We start from the raw sequence: 24990 nt of genomic DNA, 5'->3' as shown, positions 1-24990 counted from the left end.
ATGGCTATTAATGTCTCTATATCGCATATTTGTTAAATTTAAGAAATAGTTAAAGTAAAATTTTCTATAGCTTTGAAAGGCGCTCATTGCATTGTTCTGTTGGATTACCACCACGAGTGTGCTTTGCAAAATGCAATATTTGTGTAATTTCGAAATTAAAAAATTGGTTGTCTTTAAAGTTGGTTTAGGGACGATAGTTTAACGTGACATCGTCGTAACAAAACATCTCCTCGGACGCATAGGCCAATCTAGTGGAAGAGTTATAGATGCAGCGCAAGCGTACACTTTCGTGCATGCAGCCGGTGTTCATCGATTTATAAGACGTTGTCACGTCAATAAATTGAATATATTTTGTTCTTTTTTAGATATAAATTCGCTCACATATAATTACGAACTTTCTAAAGTATGGACGACCGACATAGTTTATGAGTCATCAAATAATTATATTAATTCTGTTTCAATCTTACCTCTTTGGTCCAGTTTGCCACTTCTGGCATATTCTTGAATCTTGTTTCTTTGAGTAATGTTTCTGTAACATTTGGAAGTAAATCCTGAAATGTCTCCTTTTCCCTTTGCAATTCTGATATTGATGCATTTGTTGCCATTTTAAGTATCTGCTGTTGAGCACTGTAAATGAATTTTTATTTAAGTGGGTGCTCGCATATTAGCTAGTGTGAGTATTATATAAGTTTTTTTGGTATAAAATCCAATTATATGTTACAATACAGGTATTGACGTAGGACACAGCGGGATGTATATATTAACCTAACAAAAATTCACAGCTAAATAATATTACTTTCTAGTTGGGTAGTGTTAGTAAAGGCAAAGGGTAAGAAGTAAAAAAAAAAAACAATTCTCCGGCACTCAGCAACGGTAGCTGAACAAAAAAGTAAAGTTTTGTTGAAGTTCATCGAAACTTTTAAACAATTCTACTTTTTGGAGCTGTAGTTAATACATTTAATGTATTTTCTTATAAAAAAAACAGTTTGTTGATTACTTTTTAAAGTTTAAATAACATTACTATCTAAGTGAATATCCACTTATGATAATACGTACATTAAAGACAATAGTTATGATAATACATTGAAGATTGAAGACAATCTCAGACTATACATATACACTAATATCCTAAAGCTGAAGAGTTTGTTAAAAAAACACTCTAATCTTAGGAATTCAAATTAATTTTTTTAAAATTAATAGCCCATTTATCAAGAAAGTAAACGTAGTAGTAAGTTAACGTAGGAAAATTTAACAACTTTTGTAGCACAAACATAAAATAATATTAAATTAATATGCAATCAAAGTTATAGGTAAAAGCTAGTGTTAATACAAATATGTTTGCCATACATACATGATTCCTAAAGTAGGCAACGTGTTATAGCTTAGAACCTAATATACAATTTCTTATTGTAATAAGCGTTAATATAAAAATGGAACACATAAATAATAATATACTACACCACTCGAGGCATGATTCAAATACATAAGCCATCAGAAATCAGGGCCACTGCCAACTGCACTAAAGGGGTATATAAATAAAGTATTGAGTCGGTTACTACAATAAGCTGAGACAGTGTTATCGTCTTTTTTATTCTATGATCAGATGACTCTTTGTCATTAACATTTGAATTTACAAATTGCTTTGAGCTCATATTGTAATGCAAATTTTTTGTAAAGTTCTTATCTGATGGTATCTCTTTTGTGTCTTGAACTCTTGAGCCATCTTTTGTATTGTTAAATGTTAAGTGAATGATATTATTGAATACAATATACCAAGATAAAATTTACCTCATCCAAAAATTATAAACATTGACCAAATTTATTTGCTTTCCTGTATATTCACTTTACAGATAGCTCAGCTACCCTAGCTAGGAGAAGTAGAGATCATACTTAGAAATTACTTTCAATAACTAATTGTTCCTTTTTTTTGTTACTTGGAGTTTGTAGGGTAGATATACATAAATACTTGTAGCACAAGTACTTATCAAATTGTGACGGTACCATAATATAATTTCTTAGGTTAAGTTTGCAAAATATGTTTTGTAAATACTATTATTAGAAATAAAGGAAATTAAATATTAAAAATAAGTAATACAACATAAGTAGACTAAAAAAATTAACAAATATATTAGTCGTCACTATGATTTTCGAGGGTTTCCGTCGATTTCTCTGGGATTCCATCATCAGAACCTGGTTTCCTTATCATGGTACCACACTTGGGATTTTTGCTTTCTAAGGAAAAAATAATTATCAAAATCGGTTCATAAACGACGAAGTTATCCCCGAACATACATTTAAAAAAAAAAAAACCAACCCAACCCGCAGTGGAGCAGTGTGGTGGATTAAGCTCTGATCCTTCTCCTATATGGGGAAAGAGGCCTATGCCCAGTAGTGGGATATTACAGGCTGAAGCATTAAAAAACTTTGAAAACCAATGTAATTATGTAGCTAAAAAGCTCTCAATATTTTCTTATTTGATGTTTCCAAAATATGTGTACGATCGTATCTCCGCCTATAACTATCTAAAACAATTTTGAGTAAATGGAATCCATGCAATATTGAACAAAATTATTATGTTTGGTGAATAACTAAAAAACCAAAAAACTATATAATAATATCCAAGGTTTGTTTGGATTTATGTGACAATATGCAAAACTGACTTGTTTTATTGTATTGCATGCAGTAGTCGTGCTTTAACTCATAGCGTAAAACACAAATTGAAGAGTGGGCTGTAGTTAAAAGTCTTGCATTCTATGTTATAAACACTAAGAAATGTCCCGTATTTCGCACACGTACATATATATACGAGTATATACGAGTTGTATGATCTTACCCTTGTCTGATTTTAGCCGAATGGACCTATATTTAATGAAATCATTTTATTAAAACAATTATTTACTTTTCAATTTACGTCTCTATAAAAAAATTAAATAAAAGTAACAGAAAAAGAAATAGTGACGAATAAGATTCACAAACAGTGTTATGATTGAAAATGTTTCTTAAAATGTTTTTAATATAAATTAGATCGAAGCAGGAATCTATCATATAGAAACCAGGTAGAATACTTACTGGATGAATTTTATGCCTAAACGGCTACTTCTATTTACTATTCTAAAAAGCGACATAGTTAAACTTTTATTTGATTTAGGCTACGCGCCAACAACTTTCTCTGAATATGAATATTCTAATTACTCTTCACACTTCTAAATAGGTTTTCAAAAAGTATTCTGACTTCAATATAGATTAATAATTTGTATATTTTACACTATATTCCATTTAAAATATTTTTTTTTTAAAGAATGCCAATTTGTCAGATATTAATACGTAAATGTTCAAACGCCACCACTGAAGTAACCAAATGATTATTTGACTTTGACTAAAATGCAATACAGGCAACTTGCCATTGCCAAACATGGGCATTGTAGAGTTGCCATCTCAAATAATAATATTACCCACATCAGCAGTTATGTAAAAAAAAAAATTTTACACTTCAGCGTATCGCATTCCACTGCTGGACATAGGCCTCCCCAAGTTCGTGCCAAACATCCCGGTTTTCCGTTATCGTCGGTCCAGCGGGCCGGAAGGCGTCTCACCGTGCGTTTGCCAACACGCGGTCTCTACTCTAGTACACGTCTGCTCTAAAAGCCATCGGTCCTGCAACACAGATGACCAGCCCACTGCCACTTCAACTTGGTAATTCTGTGGCCTATGTCAGTTACTTTCATTATCTCGTGGATAGATTTATCTCTGATCGTATCTTTAAGAGAGACCCCAAGCATAGCTCGTTCTATTGCACGTTGAATGACTTCAAACGTGTGGACTAATCTCCTCGTCAGTGTCCACTTCTCACGCCTTATGTTAAAACAGGCAGAACATATTGCTCGACGACTTTTTTCTTCAAGCATTGTGGAATCTTTGAAGTGAAGGCTCCACGAAGCATGCCAAACGCCGCCCAGTTCAACTGAATCTCCTATCAGCTGCCTTCTTGAAGCTGTTTCGGTCTTGTTGAATGGCGTGGCCTAGGTCCATATAATCCTAAAAAACTTCGAGAAGGATACCGTCGACAGATCTCGGTATAACTTGCTTGTTAAACATAGCTTTGTCCAAATTTATACTGAGACCGACTCGTCGGGAGGACTCGTTTAGGCCGCCCAGAATTTGGCCTAGCTCATCCAACGACTCCGCAAAGATGATGATATCTTCGGCGAAACGAAGGTGAGAGATGTATTCGCTGTTGACGTTAATGCCTCGTTTTCTCCCAACCAAAGGTCCTAAAGACCTCCTCCAGCGCAGTGGTTAGCAGTTTCAGTGAAATTACATCTCCCTGTCTTACCCCACGTCGGAGGAAAACGGGTCTTGTTACTCATTCTCTGGTCTTGAATATAGACAATCATTGTTGCTGCGTCGTACATACATCTCAGTACCTCGATATATCGCCAGTCGATATGACATCTCTGCAGATAGTTCAGGACAGCCCAGGTCTCGACAGAGTCGAAGTATTTCTCGTAGTCCACAAATGCCATACACAGCGGCTGATTATATTATTGCCTCCGCCACTCCGCCTTGCCACAGTATGGGTGTGATCTACGGTGCTGTAGCCATTTTGAGAAACAACCCTCTCCGATGGTTGGAATTCATCGTTTTCTGGTGAAACGATTCATAACAACCCTCGGAAACAGCTTATAGGCGTTGATCAGAAGTGAGATCGGTCTCTAATTATTTTTTAACTCTACATATTAAACAAGATGTTAACAGCAAGATGTTTGATCAAATTAATTGCAGTAGTTCTTTTAATCTTGATTAAAAACATGAGAAAAGTTACATACATAAATTTCTGAATGAGAAAAATGTTTACCGGCTTACTTAGAAACTTGAGGAGGATAATTATTATATTTTGTTTAAAAATGTATTTAAGTTCTATTTGGTTCATTTCATACTGGGCTTTAGGGGTAAACATTTTAGTTGGCAACTATGATATGGATTGTCAGTTGTTTAGAAAAATTACGCAAACTGTCAATACATAGTTATATTATGGTCTATCCCATACTGCCTCCCCATAGATAATACACTAATATATGCTGTCTCCCTATCCTATCACTACATAGTATAAAAAAAGTTTCTTCCTGCTGTCATCTTTAAAACTACGCAACAGATATTGATGTGGTTTTCTTTAATAAATAAAGTTATTCCAGAGAAAGGTTATATGTATAATACACGCATAATCTAGTAGAGGAACATTGATAGTTTTAGAGGTTTCTAATGTGATGTCGTAAATTAACACTTTTTTTGCGCTTAAATTGAAAATATTTATTTAATATTTAGTATCTAGCATTGCTATTGCTGCATTAGCCCTGTGGTTATGGCAGTAAAAAATATAGACACTACCTCTTTTCCCGTGGGTGTCATAAGACGCGATTAAGGGATAACACAGTTCGTCTTCGGCCTGTGTATTTCAAAGCTAGCAATTGGATGGTTTTCCCGCCATCGATCGGCTTTTTGTTCAAAGGTGGTAGTGGAAATGTTCTATCTAGGAAGAGAAGGGGTGGTTATATTCTTTGCTGCTGTTGTAACGTATTTTTTATTCTTCGTTCATTCTCTTAACAATTATTTCGTTTCGTCGAATTATTATTCTTTATTGCTAGGCGGTTCGCTATTGGCGTGTTTCGTGTGTCGTGGAGCAGCCATTGGTGGGGTTCGCGGTGTAGATTAGGCTCAGCTATATAAGCGCTGGCGCTGTGCAGCTCCTTCCTTTTCCTAGGTCTTCAGCCTCGGTCAGGTTCAGGGTGCGATTTTGTTGGGGTCCTTGGCGTGCGGACACGTGCGGAGCTGTTGTTGCCTGTAGGACTACGTGGCCGGGTTTTGTGGATTGGCTGCTAGGACCCCAACATCTACGACAGAAAGAAGAAAAAGCATCGGGATTCTACCCTCTGGCTAAGCAAAATTTCTCATCTCCGGCTGACATCGTGATGGAGATGGTGGCGTGGACCTGGGACATCTGAACTCGAGAGTCTGGCGGTTGATCGTCCAGGGAGTTTCTGCGGAGCCACGTGTCACGGAGACCCGCTATGATAAGTGACCACTGTTAACTCTCCACTCTCTCACTCCACCCACGTGTCAGAAATAATTCGAACCCTCAGTGTAGTTTAAATTAATATTAGATTAATCAAAAAAAGTATTCCGGTCCTTAGTGTAGATTAAAAATAATTTCGGGTTGTGTTGAACTCGTTCGTTTAATCCATAAAATGAAGATAAAGTTGTTTGTTCATTCAAATTTGTATTAAGCTTAAAATTGTTTCCTTGTATTAAATTACTTTCTACATTAGTCTAATTTAATTTTGTTCTCCAATCCAATCTGATCGCTAACTTTTTTTAACCGACTTCCAAAAAAGGAGGAGGTTCTCAATTCGACTGTATTTTTTTTTATGTATGTTACATCAGAACTTTTGACCGTGTGGACCGATTTCGACAATTTTTTTTTATCGAAAGGGGGTGTGTGCCAATTGGTGCCATTTAAATTTATTTGAAATCTAACAACTACTTTTCGAGTTATATCTAATAATGCGTTTTTACTTGACGCTTTTTTCGTCGACCTACGTTGTATTATACCGCATAACTTTCTACTGGATGTACCGATTTTGATAATTCTTTCTTTGTTGGAAAGAAGATATCCCTAATTTAGTATCTGATGATGGGATCCCAGAGAAATCGAGGGAATTTCTTGAAAATCCGCAATAACTTTTTACTGGGTGTACCGATTTTAATAATTTTTAATTTAATCGAAAGCTGACGTTTGTCATGTGGTCACATATATATTTTATTGAGATCTGATAACAACTTTTTGAGTAATCTTTGATAACGCGTAGTAAATTGACTATTTTTTCGTCGATCTACGTTGTATTACTCGTCGATGTAATTGAAGTCGGTTTTTTTTCGTTTGCGAGCAAACACAATTATCATGAAATGCATTAAGCATTTTATGTATATTAATGATAGTTCTGTACACCATGTAATTTAAGCGATAATCTTAGGAGTTGGAGATTTATAGCCTTATGAAAAAAAAATGCAGGCGATGTTCAAAGCCGGGGCAAACCATTAGTATAGTTGACGACGCGTTGGCGCAGCGCTCACATCGCTGATTGTTGCACTAGCGGTCGCGGGTTCGTTTGTTGTGGTCTGGGCGTTTGAGCTTGTGTATTGTGTGTGTTTCCGGACCCCCGACACAGGTTATAATCCTAATGGTATTATCTGTATGAGAAGAAAAAATGCCAGTCCTCTGAGGCATAGAATTAGATTTGTGACATCAAAATATTCTTTATGATGTCGTGGACATTAGCATGTACTACACAGTCTAAGTAGATACTTTGTAACATCAATATTATATTTAAAAAAAAATTGGTGGTCTATAAAGTCGGTTTATGGACGATCATAAAGAAACATTGATGAATAATTGCATGAATGATTATTGTTTAATTATTTCGAACTGCTAGCTCTGACGTTACGCGAGAAGAGAGATAAATGTGTCACAAGCTAACGTTTGGGACGACCTTGCCTCTTTATCGCTTGTTCTTCGCTCTTGCTCACACGCTCAGGCTCAGGGGGAACGTGACATTTTTTCGTGCGTGCAGCCTGTGTTCATCGATTTATAACACGTTATCACGTCAACAATATTCTATCATTTGAAATAAGTTGTAATATATTTTGGAATTTTCTAATTTGACACCAAAAGTGACTTATATAAAGTTTTTTGTCCGCCCTTACTCCTTATGGAAAAAAATCTCTTAAAAACATGGACAGATGCAGACAAAATTCTCATACAGAGTTGTTGGAGACTATGAGATCTACATAATTATGTATATGCTCAAGAGATTTTTTTTTTCGTACGTGTCCGGGTATGTTGGCACTGAATTTTATGTGTACTAAAAGGTCTGTAGTAGATTCGAAATGAATTACTAGAGACCTTTAGACAATCATACAAGTGTACTGTAGATTAATTGTTTTTAGTTTAAAAAAAAATTCAATAATGTGAGTTTATAGATTTTAGGGGTTATTGAGAAATTAAAAAAAATTAAAACAGTGAGTATCACATTTAGTCAACATTTTATAATGAATACACATACAATCAGTAGTAAGACACACTGTCTACAAATTTAATCACATTACATCCGTTTCACTTAACCTAAAATTCTTTTTAAAAATTATGTGTTAAAATATTATAAATAGTTAATTCACAGAAGATTCAAAATTTAACAAACGTTTTCATGCTTCTTGCATAATATCACTTATATATAATATAAAGACTTTATACCGTTATATACTATCTTGGTAATATTACATTAAATCCTGGATTTGCTTTTCAGATAAAATAATACCTATTTTATTATTGTAATTTTTAAAGTGAGATAGATTTTTCCTCTTAGTAACGTTTTACACTTCATAGTTATTAGTACTTTTCACTCAATGTCGTTAAAATATAGACGAAATAGTAACTAAAATAATAAAAGTAAAAATGGTAATAATTAAGTAGAAAGTATTAATAAGTATAATTTTTTTTTGTTTTTTGTTTATATTGTTTTGTGTAGGCAAGCTTTTATGTATTTTTTTACTTTTTAAAGTAACGACCTCGTTTAATATTATATCTGAAAATTAATTCCAGGTATAGCTTATCACTTAAAGTCTTACATTAATAATATCATTTACACATTTTTAAATACTTCGCCTGAAAATATTGTCGAGAATTTTGAAGAACAAGTCGTGAGGGAGACCCCTTGTGACTTGTTGTATTTGGGTTCTAAGTAGATCATATGTCGCTTCTTCGTAGACGGAGTAAGTGTGAGGTAATTGTAATTCTTCATATAGATTTTTAATTTTCTGTACATCTTCAGGTTTTGAGCTGCCATAGATTTGTTCCATGAGTTGGCGTTGAGCTGGACTCGCTCTTTGCAAGGCGACAACAGCTAACCAAGTACATTTTCCATCTTGAATGTCCGTTCCGTTCTTGCCCATGACCACTGGATCCCCAAAGCAGTCAAGGAAATCATCCTATAAATATAATAAATTAGTTAGTTTTATCAAAAATCTATTTTCTTTATTATAAGGATTTAATGAAACGAAATACATAATTAAAGGTAATAACGTCTAGTAAAGATATAGATTTTACATAGTGCTAACCAATATAATAACTAAAATACGCAACTGGTGGAAATACGAAAGAAGTAAGATATGGTAGAAACCTGTGTAGTGTAGCTAGAATCTTGACATTTTGACTCATAAGTAATAATTGAGTTCTTTTTCTATTAAATAGGAATTTGCGGGCACCGTATTGTATTGTTATTCATAAAATATATAGTTTTCTTAAATTTCATAATGTATTACATAGTATCTTACATAATATTGGTACTTAATATTTATGATTAATATTTTAAGATATAAAATATTATCTACACATTTTTAATACTATACATATTTGATGATTTTTAACGTTTTGACGTGCTAGTATGTGGTTTTTGGATGATATTTTTAATTTTTTACGTAAGAAAACTTGTTTTTTTTTTTTTTACTTTATTATAATAAAATACCAAGAACCGTTAGAGCGACGTAGTGACGTAAAAAGTAATTAGGTGAAGTGGTAGAGCTAGTCTTTTTAAGTTAAGATAGTTCTTTAACATGTAACAGTAAACGACTAAATGAATAATATTTTTCTATCTTACCGACATAATAATAAAAAATATGAACTAGCTATTTAAATAAAAAATAACGAGTGCAATTAGAAAGAAAAAAAAAATTATAATCGATCTGGAAATTTAAGAAATTTGAAAAATTTCCCGCATGAGCTATTACAACTTTATTGACATTTGCGAAATTTACCTTCGTATTCTAACGATATTGTAGCCATTTTTCCATTGCCTAAAAACAGGAAAAAACACGACATTATCTAAAAATAAATAATAGCCGGATTTATTTATCTCCCCCGAAATCCCCTGCATACTAAATTTCATGAAACTCGTTGGAGCCGTTTCCGAGATTCAGATTATATATGTATATATACAAGAATTGCTCGTTTAATAGTATAAGATATTAGACATTATTTTTGTAAATTATAAAGCAGGCTATAATGGCTTGTATCACCTCAGAGATAAAGTATACTATGATAGCTTATCAGTATGATGTGTGAGAGATAAAGTTTATCAGCAATCGATGAAATTTGTGCTAAATAATAATTATTATGAGGTAATTTTTAATTTATATTGAGGTGTTATACATAGTAACATTGCGATCAATAATAAACTAAAGTTTAACTAAAGTAGGTTCATATCGCCTCAGCCTGTAATATCCCACTACTGGGCATAGGCCTCTTTCCCCATATAGGAGAAGGATCAGAGCTTAATCCACCACGCTGCTCCACTGCGGGTTGGCGGATATATGCCCCTACTATGAGTAACGATCGCTATCAGGTGTACATGATAACAACCGGGACCGACGGCTTAACGTGCTCTCCGAGGCACGGTGGTGAGACCCACAAGGACTGCATGAACACCCAGACCACGGCAAATACATGTATGGCCAATACAAATGTTTGTCATGTGCGAAGATCGAACCTGCAACCGCCAGCGCAACAGGTACAATCCATGGTTGTGACCGTTGCGCCAACGCGGCGTAGGTTCATATCGAAATACTGCGAAATACTTAACCACTATTGGCACTTCACTTATAAAAAATAGATACGTAATTACAGTTTTCCGGAACAAAAAGTAGTTATATACAGTTTCTTTTTCAGATAGGTTACTTTTGAATAATTTTTGTAATAAATATTTACGCTAATTATTTTTAGTAATTAAGTTACGTTGGAATTTACAATGGTTGTCTATAGGTAAAAGATAATTCTTTATTTTAACGGTAAGATCGACTTTGTAGGTCTTTCTTAGATTGTTACTAGCTGACCCCGTAAACGATTTTTTTGTCACATATATTATGTTACCCCTTTAACCCCCCCCCCTCCCTTATAACTTAGGGGGATGAAGAATAGATGTTGTTCGATTCTCAGATCTACCCACACATGCACATATGCACACAAAATTTCATGAGAATCGGTCAAGTCTTTTCGGAGGAGTTTAACTACAAACACCGCGACACGAGAATTTTATATATTAGATTATTATTTTTTGGTATAGGTATATTATTGATGTCATCACCATCACTTCAGCCTATCGCAGTTCACTGCTGGACATATGTCCCCACAAGTTAACGCCAAAAATGACGTGAACTTATGTGTTGCCCATAGTCACAACGCTGGGCAGGCGGGTTGTTGACCGCAGGGCTGGTTTTGTTGCACCGAAGACGCTGCTGCCCGTCTTTGGTGCAACAAAGCTATTGATGTACAATAAGGATTAATATTATTTATTATTTTCGTTGAACAATTTTAGTGCGTTATCTCTGTTATTCGAACAGTAGCGTCAATCTTACATAATCTTTACAAAACGCATTAATCACTTATCAGTTAATCCACTGTATCGAACCTTACTCTGTATTTGTATGCAATTTTAGATGAGCGTAAAAACTTCGTAATAAATGAATCAGTATACTTTTTCGGTACCTTGATGATCTTTATATTGTTCTAACAATTTTTGAGAATACTATATTCGTAAAAACAATCATTTTAGCCTTATAGCAACTATCGGAGTGGACTGGCAAATCGGTCTGCTACAAAGTCGTTTTGATTTACTAAAGTGAACCCAAGCATAAGACAACTTAAGGAATTCTATCGGATCTTATCTGTAGTTATTATCTGTATTATACGTGGTTTGAATTAGTCTTAAAATAGAATACGAAATAGTTAATTGGTTAGTAACTACCTATGTGATGCTGCGGAGCTAAATTGATTTAGTCATTAAAGATGCCACTTGTCAGAGAATCTTTTATGTTTTGTCAATTAAAATAAATTATTCTTCTTGACTAGCCCGTTGGCGCAGTATGTAGTAACCCTACTTTCTGCTCCGGGGGGCTGTGGGTTCGATTACCGCCTTAGTCTGGATGGATTAAATTATATTTATTTATATGAATCATTTCTATGTATATTTGTCAAAAAAAATAAATAGCTAGAACAGTTGACTGTTACCTATAACAAGCAATAAGGTACCGTAGGAACAGACGACGGTATGTGTATGTTCATCATCATCATTACAGCCTATACAGTCCACTGCTGGACATAGGCCTCCACAAGTTCACGCCAAAAATAACGTGAACTCATGTGTTTTTTCATTGGGTTGTGTGTGTATGTTATGTATATTTATTCTTCAATCAGTTTATGTCATCTATTTACAGAGAATGAGAATGTATTTAATCGTATCTTCATTTAATATATCATTAGATTTATTTGAAGTAATACGGTAAGTAGATGTTTAAAAGACGCTTTGAATTCTATTCTGAGAAACTGCGTCTATTGTTACATACGAGTATATCTTTTTATCCAACAATGCATCTATGCATTGTCCATGCAACGTTAATATACCTATATTTAGAGTTATAACAAAACGCGTATGACAGTCGGTGTCTGTGTAAGGCATTAAAAATTTTAAAAAATTAAATAAAAAAAATTAAAAAAACTTAGATTTTAACTTAAATTTAAATTAAAAAAAAAATATAAAATATTTTTTCAAAGCACAAATAAAAGACGTGTGGCACACGGGGACTGTCGCGGTAAAGCTATTGCATAGCATTTTGTATCAACTTATGCAATTATAATTATTTATTTATTTTATTTATGCAGTATTTCTTTTTCTTTGATATTAATTCAAGCTACACTTTTTGAGCGTGGTGACCGATAAGAAAACAATTTTTTTTCTTTTATTAAATATATAAATACCTATACACCTATATACTTTCTCATAAACAGCTGCTTATGTATTCGTCCGATTTCGGAGCAGCTCGTCTCGATTCGTGCGTGTTTCGTAGAGTTGTACAATACGTCTAATCGCACGCACACAACACCGTGTCGAAGACTGCCGAACTGAAACGACGTTAGACGATGCACGGCCTTCAAGCCACACCTCCGTGCCCTTCGGAGTGGGGAGCGTGAGGTTTTTTCGTTACGGAATTTCTGGATTCGGTCCCCGCGCTCAAGGCCCGCGATAGAAGCTATGCAATAGCTTAAAAAAATTTCACATTAAGTATATAAAAAATACTCACTTGAATTTGGAAGAACTCTCCCATTTCCAATAAGATTGTCTTTGCTTGTCTATGGGTTTCAGGGTCATCAACCCCTGTCATGAGGAGAGCCAAGCCAACCGGCATTTGGAATGTATAGTACGATGTCCTGTACTTTGTGAGAACTTCGTATTTCTCCATTGTGAACAGTGACAGGTCTGGTTTATCTGTTTTCGTCAATACGCTCATCATGTGTTGACCGATTGCGCATTTTAACAGCATCTATAAAAATACATAATAATAATTTATTTATTCTTTATTTATGTATAGTTATTTCATATACTTTTTTTATATAACTTAGTCGGCAAAGAAGCGTAGGCTCACCTGATGGTAAGCGATTACTTTAACTTATAAACGTCTGCAACACCAAAAGCATGGCAAGTGCGTTGCTGACCCCATCCCCAATTCCCCTCGGGAGCTATGGTTACCTTACCTCACCAACAGGAACACAAAACTGCTTGGAAACAGTATTATTTAGCTGCGATCGTCTGTAAGGTCGAGATACTACCACAGTCAGGCTGCTCCATATTTTGAGCAGGAATTTTCCTACTGTGTCCTAAACACACAGTAGTGTAGTTAAAACACACACTACAATATAACTAGAATAACATTTTCTTGATGTATATTTTATAAACTATTGTGTTTTGATTTAGCATTAAAATTATATTTTAATTAGAAATTGACAAAACTGCAAAATCATTATCAAATGTAATCAGATTTAAAATAATGTAGGTAAAGGTTTTTTTAATAATATTACTTTTATATAGGTAAAGATGTAATATCTATTTTATGATTATATAGAGAATTAATATTAGGACCATAATATAGTGAAGACAACTAATTTATATATTGTTATTTATTTTAAGCTTCGGTAACTTTTAACTAACTGTATCTTATTATATTTTTATCATAAAACATATGAATATTCATTGAATACTTTCACTTTATTTAAAATTTTATCTTGAGAGCGATGTTTACTTAGCATTTAGAAACAAATAAAACGTCTAAAATATTATACTGATATTGGTTTTGAATTTAGAGTTGTAACTTTTAAAAGGAATTATACCATAGTTTATTTTTTATGGGTTGTCTGGAAGAAATGGCTAATTAGCCATAAGTCCGCCCATTGTACTTCACTGTCTGTAACTATCTTTATGATTTGTTTGTAATATATTTGTGGTGTACAATAAAGTATAAAATAAATAAAATAAAAATAAAATAGTTTATTTAACATTTTAAGCGATTATTTGATATTCTTGTGGAACTTTAATTCATGACAATTCCGATAATAAGCTCCGACACTTCTTATACACGGATAAAGAGGCCTAAATCCAGCAGGGGGATGTTACAGGCTGAATGAATCCATCAATAACTAAGGATAAAATTACAAAAGCGGACATTACCTCATTGAACATTTCCAGGACATTCTTGTAGTAGGGTTTGTTCGAAAAGTGGCGTTTGAGAGTCGAAAACATAGCAGATTGTATGAGAGTAGCGTCGTTGATGCCACCGATGCCGACGTTCGGTTGACGATACCAGCAGGGCACTCCACGACGCATTTCCGTTCCCTCCATTATATCGTTTAATATAAGTTGGTGGGTGTGGAACTGAAAAAATTATTTTCATAACGTTACGTGAACTAGAAGATATTCAAAATTAAAATTAAAATTTCGTTATTCGAATAAGCTTTAAAAGTACTTTTGACTCGTTTATTTTAAATATTATAATTATATTAGTGTATGGTTAATATTGTATCTATTATCTTAGATATAGATTCAATTTCTCCCTAGAAGTTCTCGTGAGAATTTAAAGTACAAATAAATATAAATAAGAAATAAATGCTTCACATTACACACATAATACACAAGCACAATACAAATGTGCACATTAAATAATATTTCTCACATTAATTAATATGGGATGTTACAATTGTTTGTCATGAGTAGGGATCGAACCCGCGACAGTTATCCGCTCAGTGTGTTTGTGAATCTATCAGCTTCGGCTGTACGAAACACACTTTACGACCATTTAACAAAAATTACGAATTTGTCCTGACGTTCACAATTGATGTCAATTTAACTTTTATTTGTATAAATGGGACGGCTTCGTAATAATACAGAGTTGAAGCTCAATTCAATTCATTGAGCAAAGCTCACTATAAAATAATCTTAAAATTCTTGAATTGACATCTTGTTTCGCCATTTAATATTACATAAAACGTAACTATTCTAATTCGGCCTATTTAAGATCTAATTTAAATAATGATGGATCTTAATATAGCTAACAAAAAAGGTAATTGTATCCGTCTTAGAATAGGTCCTTACTAAATTAAGACTAAAGACTAAAGTTAACAACAAGCTGTATGTTTGTTGTTAGCTTTGTCTTGTATGTTTGGTGCTCTTTGTTTGTTTAATAATAAGTGATTTACATACAAGTGATATTTTTACACAGCCTTAAATATTTCCATTGTGTTGTAGTTTTTGTTATAAAACCTTATAAATGATACTTCTATTTATTTTATGTTGTAAAAAAACTACTTAGTTCTGGTACATGACTTCATATATTTCAAGTGTTTCAACGTCATTGTTAAATTAAAAATTATACAATTTTTTTTACAAAACACGTTAAAAACCACCTGACGAAATTTTTATAATTTATTGTTAAAATGTACATGATTAATAAGTTTTAAAAGAAATACACGTAATAAATTATACTTTGGTATGTACCTACAATATAATACTATTTAATACAGTAGGAAACAAATGTTAGTATGTAATTTTTATTTTAGTTATAGAATAATAAATATATTTTAATCACATTTTTATTACACTTAAGTATAGCTGTTACGTTTTTTTTTTTTTTTTTTTTTATATAACAATATATATCCACGGGCTCATAATGCCCGTGCTTTTATTATTCCAATATTAGTTTGTTAGTTTCTATAACTTGGTACTTACACATGCAACTTAGAGGACTAATTAAACTAGACTTAGTATCTCTAATCCTACGTGAGTCCACCGACCAAAAATTTAAAGTTATACTAAATTTACTTCTATATATATTAATTACTATATATTATATATTTTTTGTATTCCTACTGTCAGTTTTATTATCTAAGTTTATATTTACACTTATATACTAGTTACCGTATATGTACACTTATGTCCTAGTTACCTTATATATACACTTATGGCCTGCTGGCCTACTTACAATATACACTTAGCCTAGGTTACTGTTAGTAAGATTTTTTTTTTTTTTTTTTTTTTCCTTTTTGTAGTCAATATTATATAATTTATCCTAATTAATTTGGTACACATGTAAAATTATTTTGCACACGTTTTGTAATATGTAATTAATACTATTTAATTTAACACTAACTTTATATGTTTATGTACACCCTATTTCTTTACTGAAACTAATTTCTTCACACGCCAAAAGTTTTCAACATATCGAGCACACTCTCAGTGACGGCTGCGTCTCTGTGATGAATCGCCATCTTGAGACTGTGCTCGAGTATTTCCTTGTCCGTGGTCTCCACTGCCCTCGCCACAAAGCGACCAATTGCGTCGTCCCTGTCGTCGGTGTAATAGACACAGGTGTTGGTGTGTCTAGTCACCGCGACTACAGCGTGCGAAACGCTGTCGTGGATCCTGAGCCTCCTCGTCTTCGTCTGGAGGACTATGACGTCCTCGTAGGTCTGGCCCTGCGCCTCGTGGATGGTTAAGACGCGCGATCCCTCCCCGGATCCGTATCCCTGGTCAGTCAGCAACCTCTTCTCCTCTTGCGTAAAGACCAGGTATAAGGTCCGGTCTCTTCCTGCAGGAATACGCGCGCCCGTGAGGCTCTCCACTCGCAAAGATCGGATCTTTGAGCTTGAGCTGTACACGTCCTTATAAACTTCGCTGATGGCAAGGGCGACGTCTTTGGGATTACGATGCGTGCATGACAACTCGCACGAGATGGTTGTTGTCTGGGTTGTTCTGCAGTACCGCATTTCGAACAGGTTGTCCCTGTCGATGTACGGCAGCTGGTTTATGTCTCCGATGAGGACCACCTTCTGTGCTCCCGATAGTCGGGCGGCCATTACTATGGCTCCGAAGTGGTTCATGAGGGCCTCGTCCACCGTTAGGCGGTTGATTTTTGAGCCCTCTTTGAAACCATTAACTAGTACGGAGGCCATAGTACGCACCTTTTGCTTGGCTTTGTTGCCGTAGCGGTGCGCCAGTTTTTCTTTCAAGTCTTTGGCCGCCTCGACTGTGGTCGTAATCACGACCTCCGTGTCCTCATCGAAGTCCCCGACTATGCGAGTTGTCTTGCCGCATCCCGGTACCCCGTTTATCCACTCCAGTGATGGTAGTTCCCAGGGCACGGTCAGTAAGCCGTCCCGGTCGCCTGAGATGGTTTTCGCCATCCGTAGCATCCGGTCTCCCAGCATTACCTTCGTGCATCTGGCCACTACCACCACTGGGTCCCCTTCAGGTGTTTCGAAGGTTTGTGGCTCCTCGTCATTCCCCTCCGACTCGACTGCGCTCACGAAGCCTGCAGTGCTGTTATACGCTGCCATATACCTACCCGACATCTTGCCCTTGAGTGTTTGTCGGGTTTCACTGTTATATATGGCCGCTTCGGCTTCCTCGAGTTCCACCTCCAGTAATCTTTGGTGATCATACTGGTAGGCCTGCATGATCTTTTTGCAGGTGGCAAGGCTTACCTCGCGGTTTGCCTTTATTATCGCCAGGAACTCGATTAGGGCGTTCTCCGCATGTTGTAGCGGTGTGGTCGCAGGTCGAAGTCTCGGCGGTGTTACATGTCCCATGTCGGCCTTAGTACGAGCGGCCGGTGACGCCTCTGGGTGCCTCGGACTACTGTCTCTGGTGAACCTGCTCAGCGCCGCCGATTGCCGCTCAGCCTGTCCAGTCTTTTTGGGAGAGAGGTGATGCGGGAGCTTGCCTGGTTTTGGGGAGATGGTTGCGTGGATAAAGGTCGCCAGTGGCATCGAGCTCAGTTCAGGTGTAGCCTTTGCCTTAATTCGCTCTGCCTTCTGGGTCTCGATCCGTTGCTGTAGGCGCTCCGAGCCGCTGAGCGTGGACTCGTCGACAGCCGGAGATGCAGGAGGTGTCGGTGTTATGGATTTCGGTCTTAGATATCCGAGATCCTCCCCCCTGTCTTCGTAGACTATGACCTCACTGTACTTGGAGGCCATTAGGCAACCGTACCTATCAGATACGTCACCTCTATCATATCCGACCCTCATCGAATCCACGCTAATTCTTTTGGGGACTCCACCGGGGGTCTCGCTCAACCGGCGTAGCCACACACTAGACTGCGCGAAGGGGGACGTCTCTCCCCACTCGAACAACGCGATGCATTTGTTGTTCAAACGCACCAGACGGTAGGTCGAGTCGCCCTCCCGTTCTTGCGATAGCGCTGTGATTTTAGTGCGCTTTATACTTGTCTTTTGCGTGCTACCCTTTAACAGTAAAGCGAGCCCCGGCGAAATCGCCAGCCGATCGCGTCCTTCGGAACGACAGAAACTTATTCCCATCCTCTCTACTTCGCTGTCCATGAACAGAGCCACGCATTTGGTTTTAATTCCCACTTCTTCGCTTCCGTTCCCTTCGCTAAGCGAGGATTGTGTCATCCCGCTGTGGGTCGGTTGCGGAGGTGCGTTTTGGTCGGCTCTATTCCTGAACAGCTTCTGCAGCGAGGAGGGCATGGCCTTTGTTATTTGACCCAGAAGGGTGCGGCCAGGAGTCATCCGCGGACCCGTTGAGCTGTTACTCTGGGTGGCTTGTTGGACACAGTTTTGTTGTGTTTGTGGTTGTGCGTTGTGTGTTTGGGCGTGTGTTGCGTGTGTGTGTGTTGCGTGGTCGACGGTGTTAGCGCTCTGCGTAGGTATTACAGCAGGTGGTGGAGCGGTCGTGCTGTTCCTTTTTGTGGCTATATTGACGGCCTTTCTCGCGAATGTGAGGAAGACAGTTCTGTTTGTTTCGCTCTCCAGGATGGTATGGAGCGAGGTCTGCTCAAGTTTGGTCTGGAGTTTGAGTTCCAGATCCAGCCTATCCTTACTGAATCTCGGACAGTCCAGTATAACATGCAGAACTGTCTCCTCACAATTCGGATCGCAGATACACGAAGGACTGTCAGTGAGGTGGAATCTGTGGAGATACGCCGCAAATCCTCCGTGGCCGGTCAGAATTTTTGTGTCGACAGCTGTTGGTGCCGATTTCCTTACCAGCCTGCAAGCGGTCTTTACATCCGGTAGGAATATTTTCGTGACCGAGCCCGTCTCCGAAGAATTGTATCTTTCCTGCCACATCCTGACAGTCTCTTCCCTGATCTGCCTTCTGACATACGAGACGGGTACTCTGTCGTAGTCAGGTGCCGTCTTTTTTGTCAAGGCCGCTTTTTTGGCCAACCCGTCCGCTCTCTCATTGCCCGGTGTTCCAACATGGGCCCTCAACCAAAAGAACCGCACTGTCTTATTCTCCTCCCGGAGCTGTCTGATTCGACTCTTCATTTCCAGGGCCAGAGGGTGAGTCACTGAGGGGCTCCTCAGCAGATCTAAAGATGACCTCGAGTCGCTCAGGATGTTAATGGAGCGTGACTTTGAGGTTTTTGCCATGTCCACGGCTCTGAAGAGTGCGTACATCTCCGATTGAAAGACAGTGTTGTGCGGCTCTAACCGGAAAGTAGAGTATCTTACTTCCCTGCCTTGGTCCCAGCATGTGAGGGCAGCTCCTACTTTACCCTCTATTTTACTACCGTCGGTAAAGATGAGGGGCCCGACGATGTTGTGTTCTTCAAGGACTTCGGGGTTCAGATTCTCTAAGCGCTCGTACTCTGTTGTCATGAGTAGGGAAGGGTGGGGATTTTGCATTGGTCCCACCCTGCGCTCTAGCTCTCTTCCCGGTGGAAGAAGATCCGTGCTGTGGCCTTTTTTGGTTTTGAATAGTATGGCCGCCTCTCGAACGCGAAGGTCTAACGGGAGCAGGCCGGTGAGGACTAGTGCCGATGTCAGAGACACCGTTCTGTACGCCCTGCACATTTTTTGTGCAAATCCTCTCTGCAGTGAGTCTAGCTGCTTCCTTATCGATAGCTTCTCTGCTGCAGGGGACCATACGCTCGCTGCGTACAGAACGATGGGCTCTATCACCGCCACATATATGGTCCGTACGATCTCCCCATTCAGACCCCAACTCACTCTCGCCGCGCGCGCAAGCTGTTTATAAATGTCCGCCGCTTTTTTACATACGGCGGATACGTGCGCGTTGAAAGTGAGCTTTGAGTCCAAAATGAGCCCCAGCAGTTTTATTTTATCTACAAGCCTCAGTCGAGTGCCGGACATATGGATTATGGGGGTGTCGTATTTGAGTTTTTTAGTGAGCACCATCGCATTGGTTTTGTGCGCGGCGAAGCTCAGCTTATTACGTATACCCCACTCTTGTACGGCCGCTAAGGTGGTTTCGGCTGAGGTCTGTAGGTTGCTGGTTTTTTGGCTGGAGAAAACGAGGACAACGTCGTCCGCAAAGGCCTGACAGTAAACTCCCATCGCGCTGATCTCTCTCAGAAGCGAATCCAGTATGAGGTTCCAGAAGGTCGGCCCGCCAATGGATCCTTGGACACAACCCTTCGTGGTCTCCTTTTCACTGGTCGCTCTGGCGTAATTTACGATGACCTTTCGGTCCTGGAGGTATGAGGCGACCATAGCGTATAGATTTCTCGGGCAATGCTTTTCCACTAGCTGTTTTTTGAGAGCCGGCCACCATGCATTGTCGAAAGCGCCCTCTATGTCAAGCGATACCAGAAGTACTATCTTCTTGGACTTAATTTCTTGCCTGATATGCTCGACGAGATCGTAGAGGGCGTCTTCCGTTCCCCTCTGTGGCATGAATCCGTACTGGCTTCGGTGCAGCGTGGGGAAGAGTCTCCACTGAAGTCTACCTATAAGCATTTTCTCAACTGTCTTTCCTAGGATTGACAGGAGTCCTATAGGTCTATAGGACTTCGGGTGGGTGTAGTCCTCTTTGGCTGGTTTGCGGAGGATGCGTACGTGGGCGACTTTCCACTGCTTGGGGAAGTGGGACAGCGATAGGCATTTGTTCGCCAGCGCTAGGAATAACTCCCTGTTGCAGTTTATTGCCGCCGCGCATATATCCGACGTTAACCCGTCTGGGCCTGGAGCTTTTTTGGGATTTTGGCTCAAAAGAACCTGTTCCAGCTCTGCGGCCGTAAACGGCGGGTCGTCGTCGGACAGATCTTCTAACTCCGCGGGAGTTCTGCCTTCTACGGCCTCTCGGATCTGTTTGTGATGGGCGGTTTCGGTCTCTACAGAGTCGTCAGGGTAGAACGTTTTTGCTAGGAGTTTAGCCGACTGTTCTGGTGACAGTGTTTCGCCTGATTCGTTCCTTAGCAATGCGTCCTCGTGTCTACGAGAGGTCTTCCTGATGACTCTGTAGATGCCGTCCCACACGCTTTCACGGTCCTGTGCCGTGCAGAAGTCTTTCCAGCTCTGAGTGGCTGCTTCGTCTGCCGCCTGTTTATATTTTTCCTTGGCCCGTACGTATTCTTCGATGACGCCAGCCCTTCTGCAGGGTGCAGCATTTCTGATGCGACGTTTGGCTCTTAGTTGCTCCCTTTTCAGGGAATCTAGCTCTACCGACCACCAGGGCGGTCGGGGGTCGCCTTTCCAAGGTTTTATCTTCGGGATGGTACTCTCGCACGTGCGGTGAATGATCGCGACGTATTTTGCGATTATTCCATCGAGATCGTCCTTGTTCGAGACATTTAGGACGGCTTCCAGAGTGACGCTTTCTTCCGCGAGGCCGGTTGTTAGGGTAGCGGAGAAATCTGTCCATCGCGCCTTTTTGGTGTTGTATCTGCGCGTCGAGATTGGGTCCAATGGTTTCAAAGGCCCCTCAGTGCGCAGACTAAACGTAATGGCGTTGTGATCAGATGTGATCAGATTTCGTTCTACTCGCCAGGTTTCCAGTCTCGCGAGAAGGGATTGACTGGTTAGAGTCAGGTCTACGCAACTCGAGTATAGCCTGTCTCCTCTGTAAGTCTCGAACGTAGGAACTTCCCCGCTGTTATGGATATGGAGGTCCATCTCGGTGATAAATCTATGGAGTTGTGCTCCTCGATGGTCTTCGGAGCTGCTGCCCCACCAGTGGCTCCAGGCATTGACGTCACCGGCCACTATGTGATGGTGTGTGGGGAACTTCGCGGTAGCCGTTCTCACTTGTTTAAGGTATGGTTCCATGTCTTGGTCCCTTGGTTCGAAGTAGACGGACAGTATGCCAAGCTCGAGTCGGCCGGCCTTTACTAAGACGGCGGCCACGTTCTCGGTGACAATTTGGGGGTCATGAATGACTTCCACGTTGTCACCGAACACGATAATCGCCGCCTTTACTGGTTTCTGGCGGCCCAGGGTGCACTGGATGATCTTCGTGCCAGGGTATTGCCTCATTTCGCCCGTTCTACCGGTGTACGGTTCCTGTACTAGGGCGAGAGAGATCCTCTTCTCCCGGGCCACCTGAAGCAGTTCGTCCGTTGCCAACTTTGAGCGCTGCAGGTTTGCTTGTATGAAGCGCAAAGCGCATCCTGCCCCGACCGTCTCTCCGTAAGGGACCACAACTTTGGCCTCCGGGTCGCCCTTAGCAGTATTGTACCCTTGATCGAGCTATGTTGTCCCATTTTATTCGTTCCTGGCATTCTGCGCTATACGCTGTGTGTGCCAGGTCGGGACCAGATCTTTTTGCTCTGAAGCAGTTTATGCACTTGGGTGGTTCGCTCTTCGCCCTCGAGGGACAGTTTCCCCTCGTGTGTTCGCCGGCACAATAGTTGCAGGCGTCATTTTCCTGTTTGCAGAGGGCCTTGGTGTGTCCGAATCCAAGGCACCTCATGCACTGGACAAGCGGAGACTGGTCCTCGACGGCGCATCTTCCGAACCCTACGTAAATCTTTCCCCTGTCCACAAACTTTCTCCAGAGCGCCGGGGAGAGCTCGATTACCGGGTGGCACTCGTGGGGGTTTCGGGCGCGTTTTCTAAACCGCACCTTCATCCTAAGCGCTGCCCTGTCGACTCCTTCGAGAATGTAGCCGTTTTGTGCCTTTATGAGGTCTACAATTTCCTCGTTGGAGTAACTTGACAGCACTCCCCTCACGCAAATCAGGGGGTCTTGGTTTGTGGGCTCCCGCACCGTCAGTCCTGAATTTTTCTGAACCTGACCCTTGATCTTAGCCATGTCTTCTTTTGAGGCGCACCTCACCACGATCTTCTGGTCGCGCGCCTTCCGGACCCTTTCCATCCTCGCCCCAGACTTCTTTAGATCCAGCGAGTCTTTGATCTTTGCGAGTACTTGCTCGCTGGTCTCCTGCTTGTTTTGGGACGAGATTATGAGAGTGTGGTTGGGTCTTTGTTCCACACTCTCTGGTTTAGGTCGGGCTGCGACCTGGGCGTAGCTGGTTGACGCCATAGGAGCCAATTTCGTGACCCCTTCTTTGATCGTGTTTAGGGTCTCCTTGACCTCCTGTACCGCCATCTCTGTTTCCAGTGTCGGTTTTTTTGGCGATGCGATGGTCCTGCTAGAGTCCCTCAGGGCTCGCAGCTCCGAGGACATAATTTCGACTTTTTCGTTCAAGTCTTGGAATAGAAGGGTCAGATCCATTTGTGGGTGTGGTTGTGTACTGGATGGTTGAGTGTTTGTTACTTTTATGAATTGTTTTAACTCATCCAGGTGTGTTTTTAGTGTTGTGTCGATGTTTGTGTTTGCTTGCGGGTGACTTTCGCCATCCAAGACCAGCGGGATGTCGTCGATTTTGGCAGTGAGGAGGGTCCTGGTCTGTATAATTTCATCCTTAAGTTTTTCTAGGCCTCCTAAGAGCGAGCTTATCGTGCTCCCCACTGCCTTAAGCGACCCCTGGACATCGCTCGTCTGCGAAGTCGCTTCGCCGCTGGTCCTAGCCAACGAAAGCACCCTCTGCAGCTCACTGAGTTTTTCGTCCTGGTTCGCCTGAACTTCCTTGATGTCACGGATCCGCCGGAAAGGTTCCACCGTCTCGTACTCTAGCCAGGAGCGTACGGCTCTAGCCTCCCTCAGCGTCTCCACGACATCAGTCTGTGTTTTTTGCATCCCCGAGAGGAGCGTCTTCTTGAGGTCTGCGAGCTCTTTGGCGTGAGCTCTTTCGACCCGCACGAGTTCTTGGGCGTGACGGGTGCGCTCCTTCTCAAGGTTGCACTTGTGCCGGCTGCGCGAGTCCGAGAGTGACAGGATCGTCTCATATAGACCCTGCAAACACTCATAAGCGGTGGTTTTCGCCTCGCGTTTCATGTTGCCGACGCTTTCCAGAGCTTCTTTGCCACGTTGCAATAGTTGATTGGCCACCGCCGTGACATGGTCCATCTCAACTCCCGTTCCTCTCCTTGGAGTGGTGTAGAGGAGGGAGGTCCTCCTGCTGGTTTCGGAGGCTGGAGAGCCCACCGAGGACGTTTCAATGTCCTCCAAGTCTGACAGCGGGGGCTCCGAAGCTGTGTCAGTGTGGACGACACTATATTCCGCGATGTTCTTCCGTTGGTCGCCTGACGTCGACGGCAGCGGTGCGGCAGGTGTGTTTGTTCCGGTTACACTCGCGAGCTTCTTGAGGACTTTTTTGCGAAGCGAGACCGATGACTTTGAAGTCACCGATGACGCCTCGGTTGCCTTTTTGGCGTGGGAAGACATTGCTTATTAGCTACTTACGTGCTAGTTTATATACAAATCTATAAGTACAGTCGACTACTAATAAATA

At 39.9% G+C, this 24990-nt stretch overlaps 1 protein-coding gene across 1 annotated transcript in view; it reads right to left on the bottom strand.

Moving 5' to 3' along the window:
* LOC123661948 overlaps positions 1-24990 on the bottom strand; it is a 38787-nt gene that overhangs the window by 6813 nt on the left and 6984 nt on the right. Inside the window, exons 4-7 of the mRNA XM_045596883.1 lie at positions 14604-14807; positions 13183-13422; positions 8747-9039; positions 468-627 (exon numbers count right to left, since the gene is read on the bottom strand). Of these exons, the coding sequence (XP_045452839.1) occupies positions 468-627; positions 8747-9039; positions 13183-13422; positions 14604-14807 (897 nt within the window). The remainder of the gene's footprint in view (positions 1-467; positions 628-8746; positions 9040-13182; positions 13423-14603; positions 14808-24990) is intronic.

This window comes from Melitaea cinxia, chromosome 17 (assembly GCF_905220565.1).
Source record: "Melitaea cinxia chromosome 17, ilMelCinx1.1, whole genome shotgun sequence".
In the NCBI taxonomy this organism is placed as follows: Eukaryota; Metazoa; Arthropoda; class Insecta; order Lepidoptera; family Nymphalidae; genus Melitaea; species Melitaea cinxia.
This window is presented reverse-complemented; position numbering and strand designations above follow the sequence as displayed.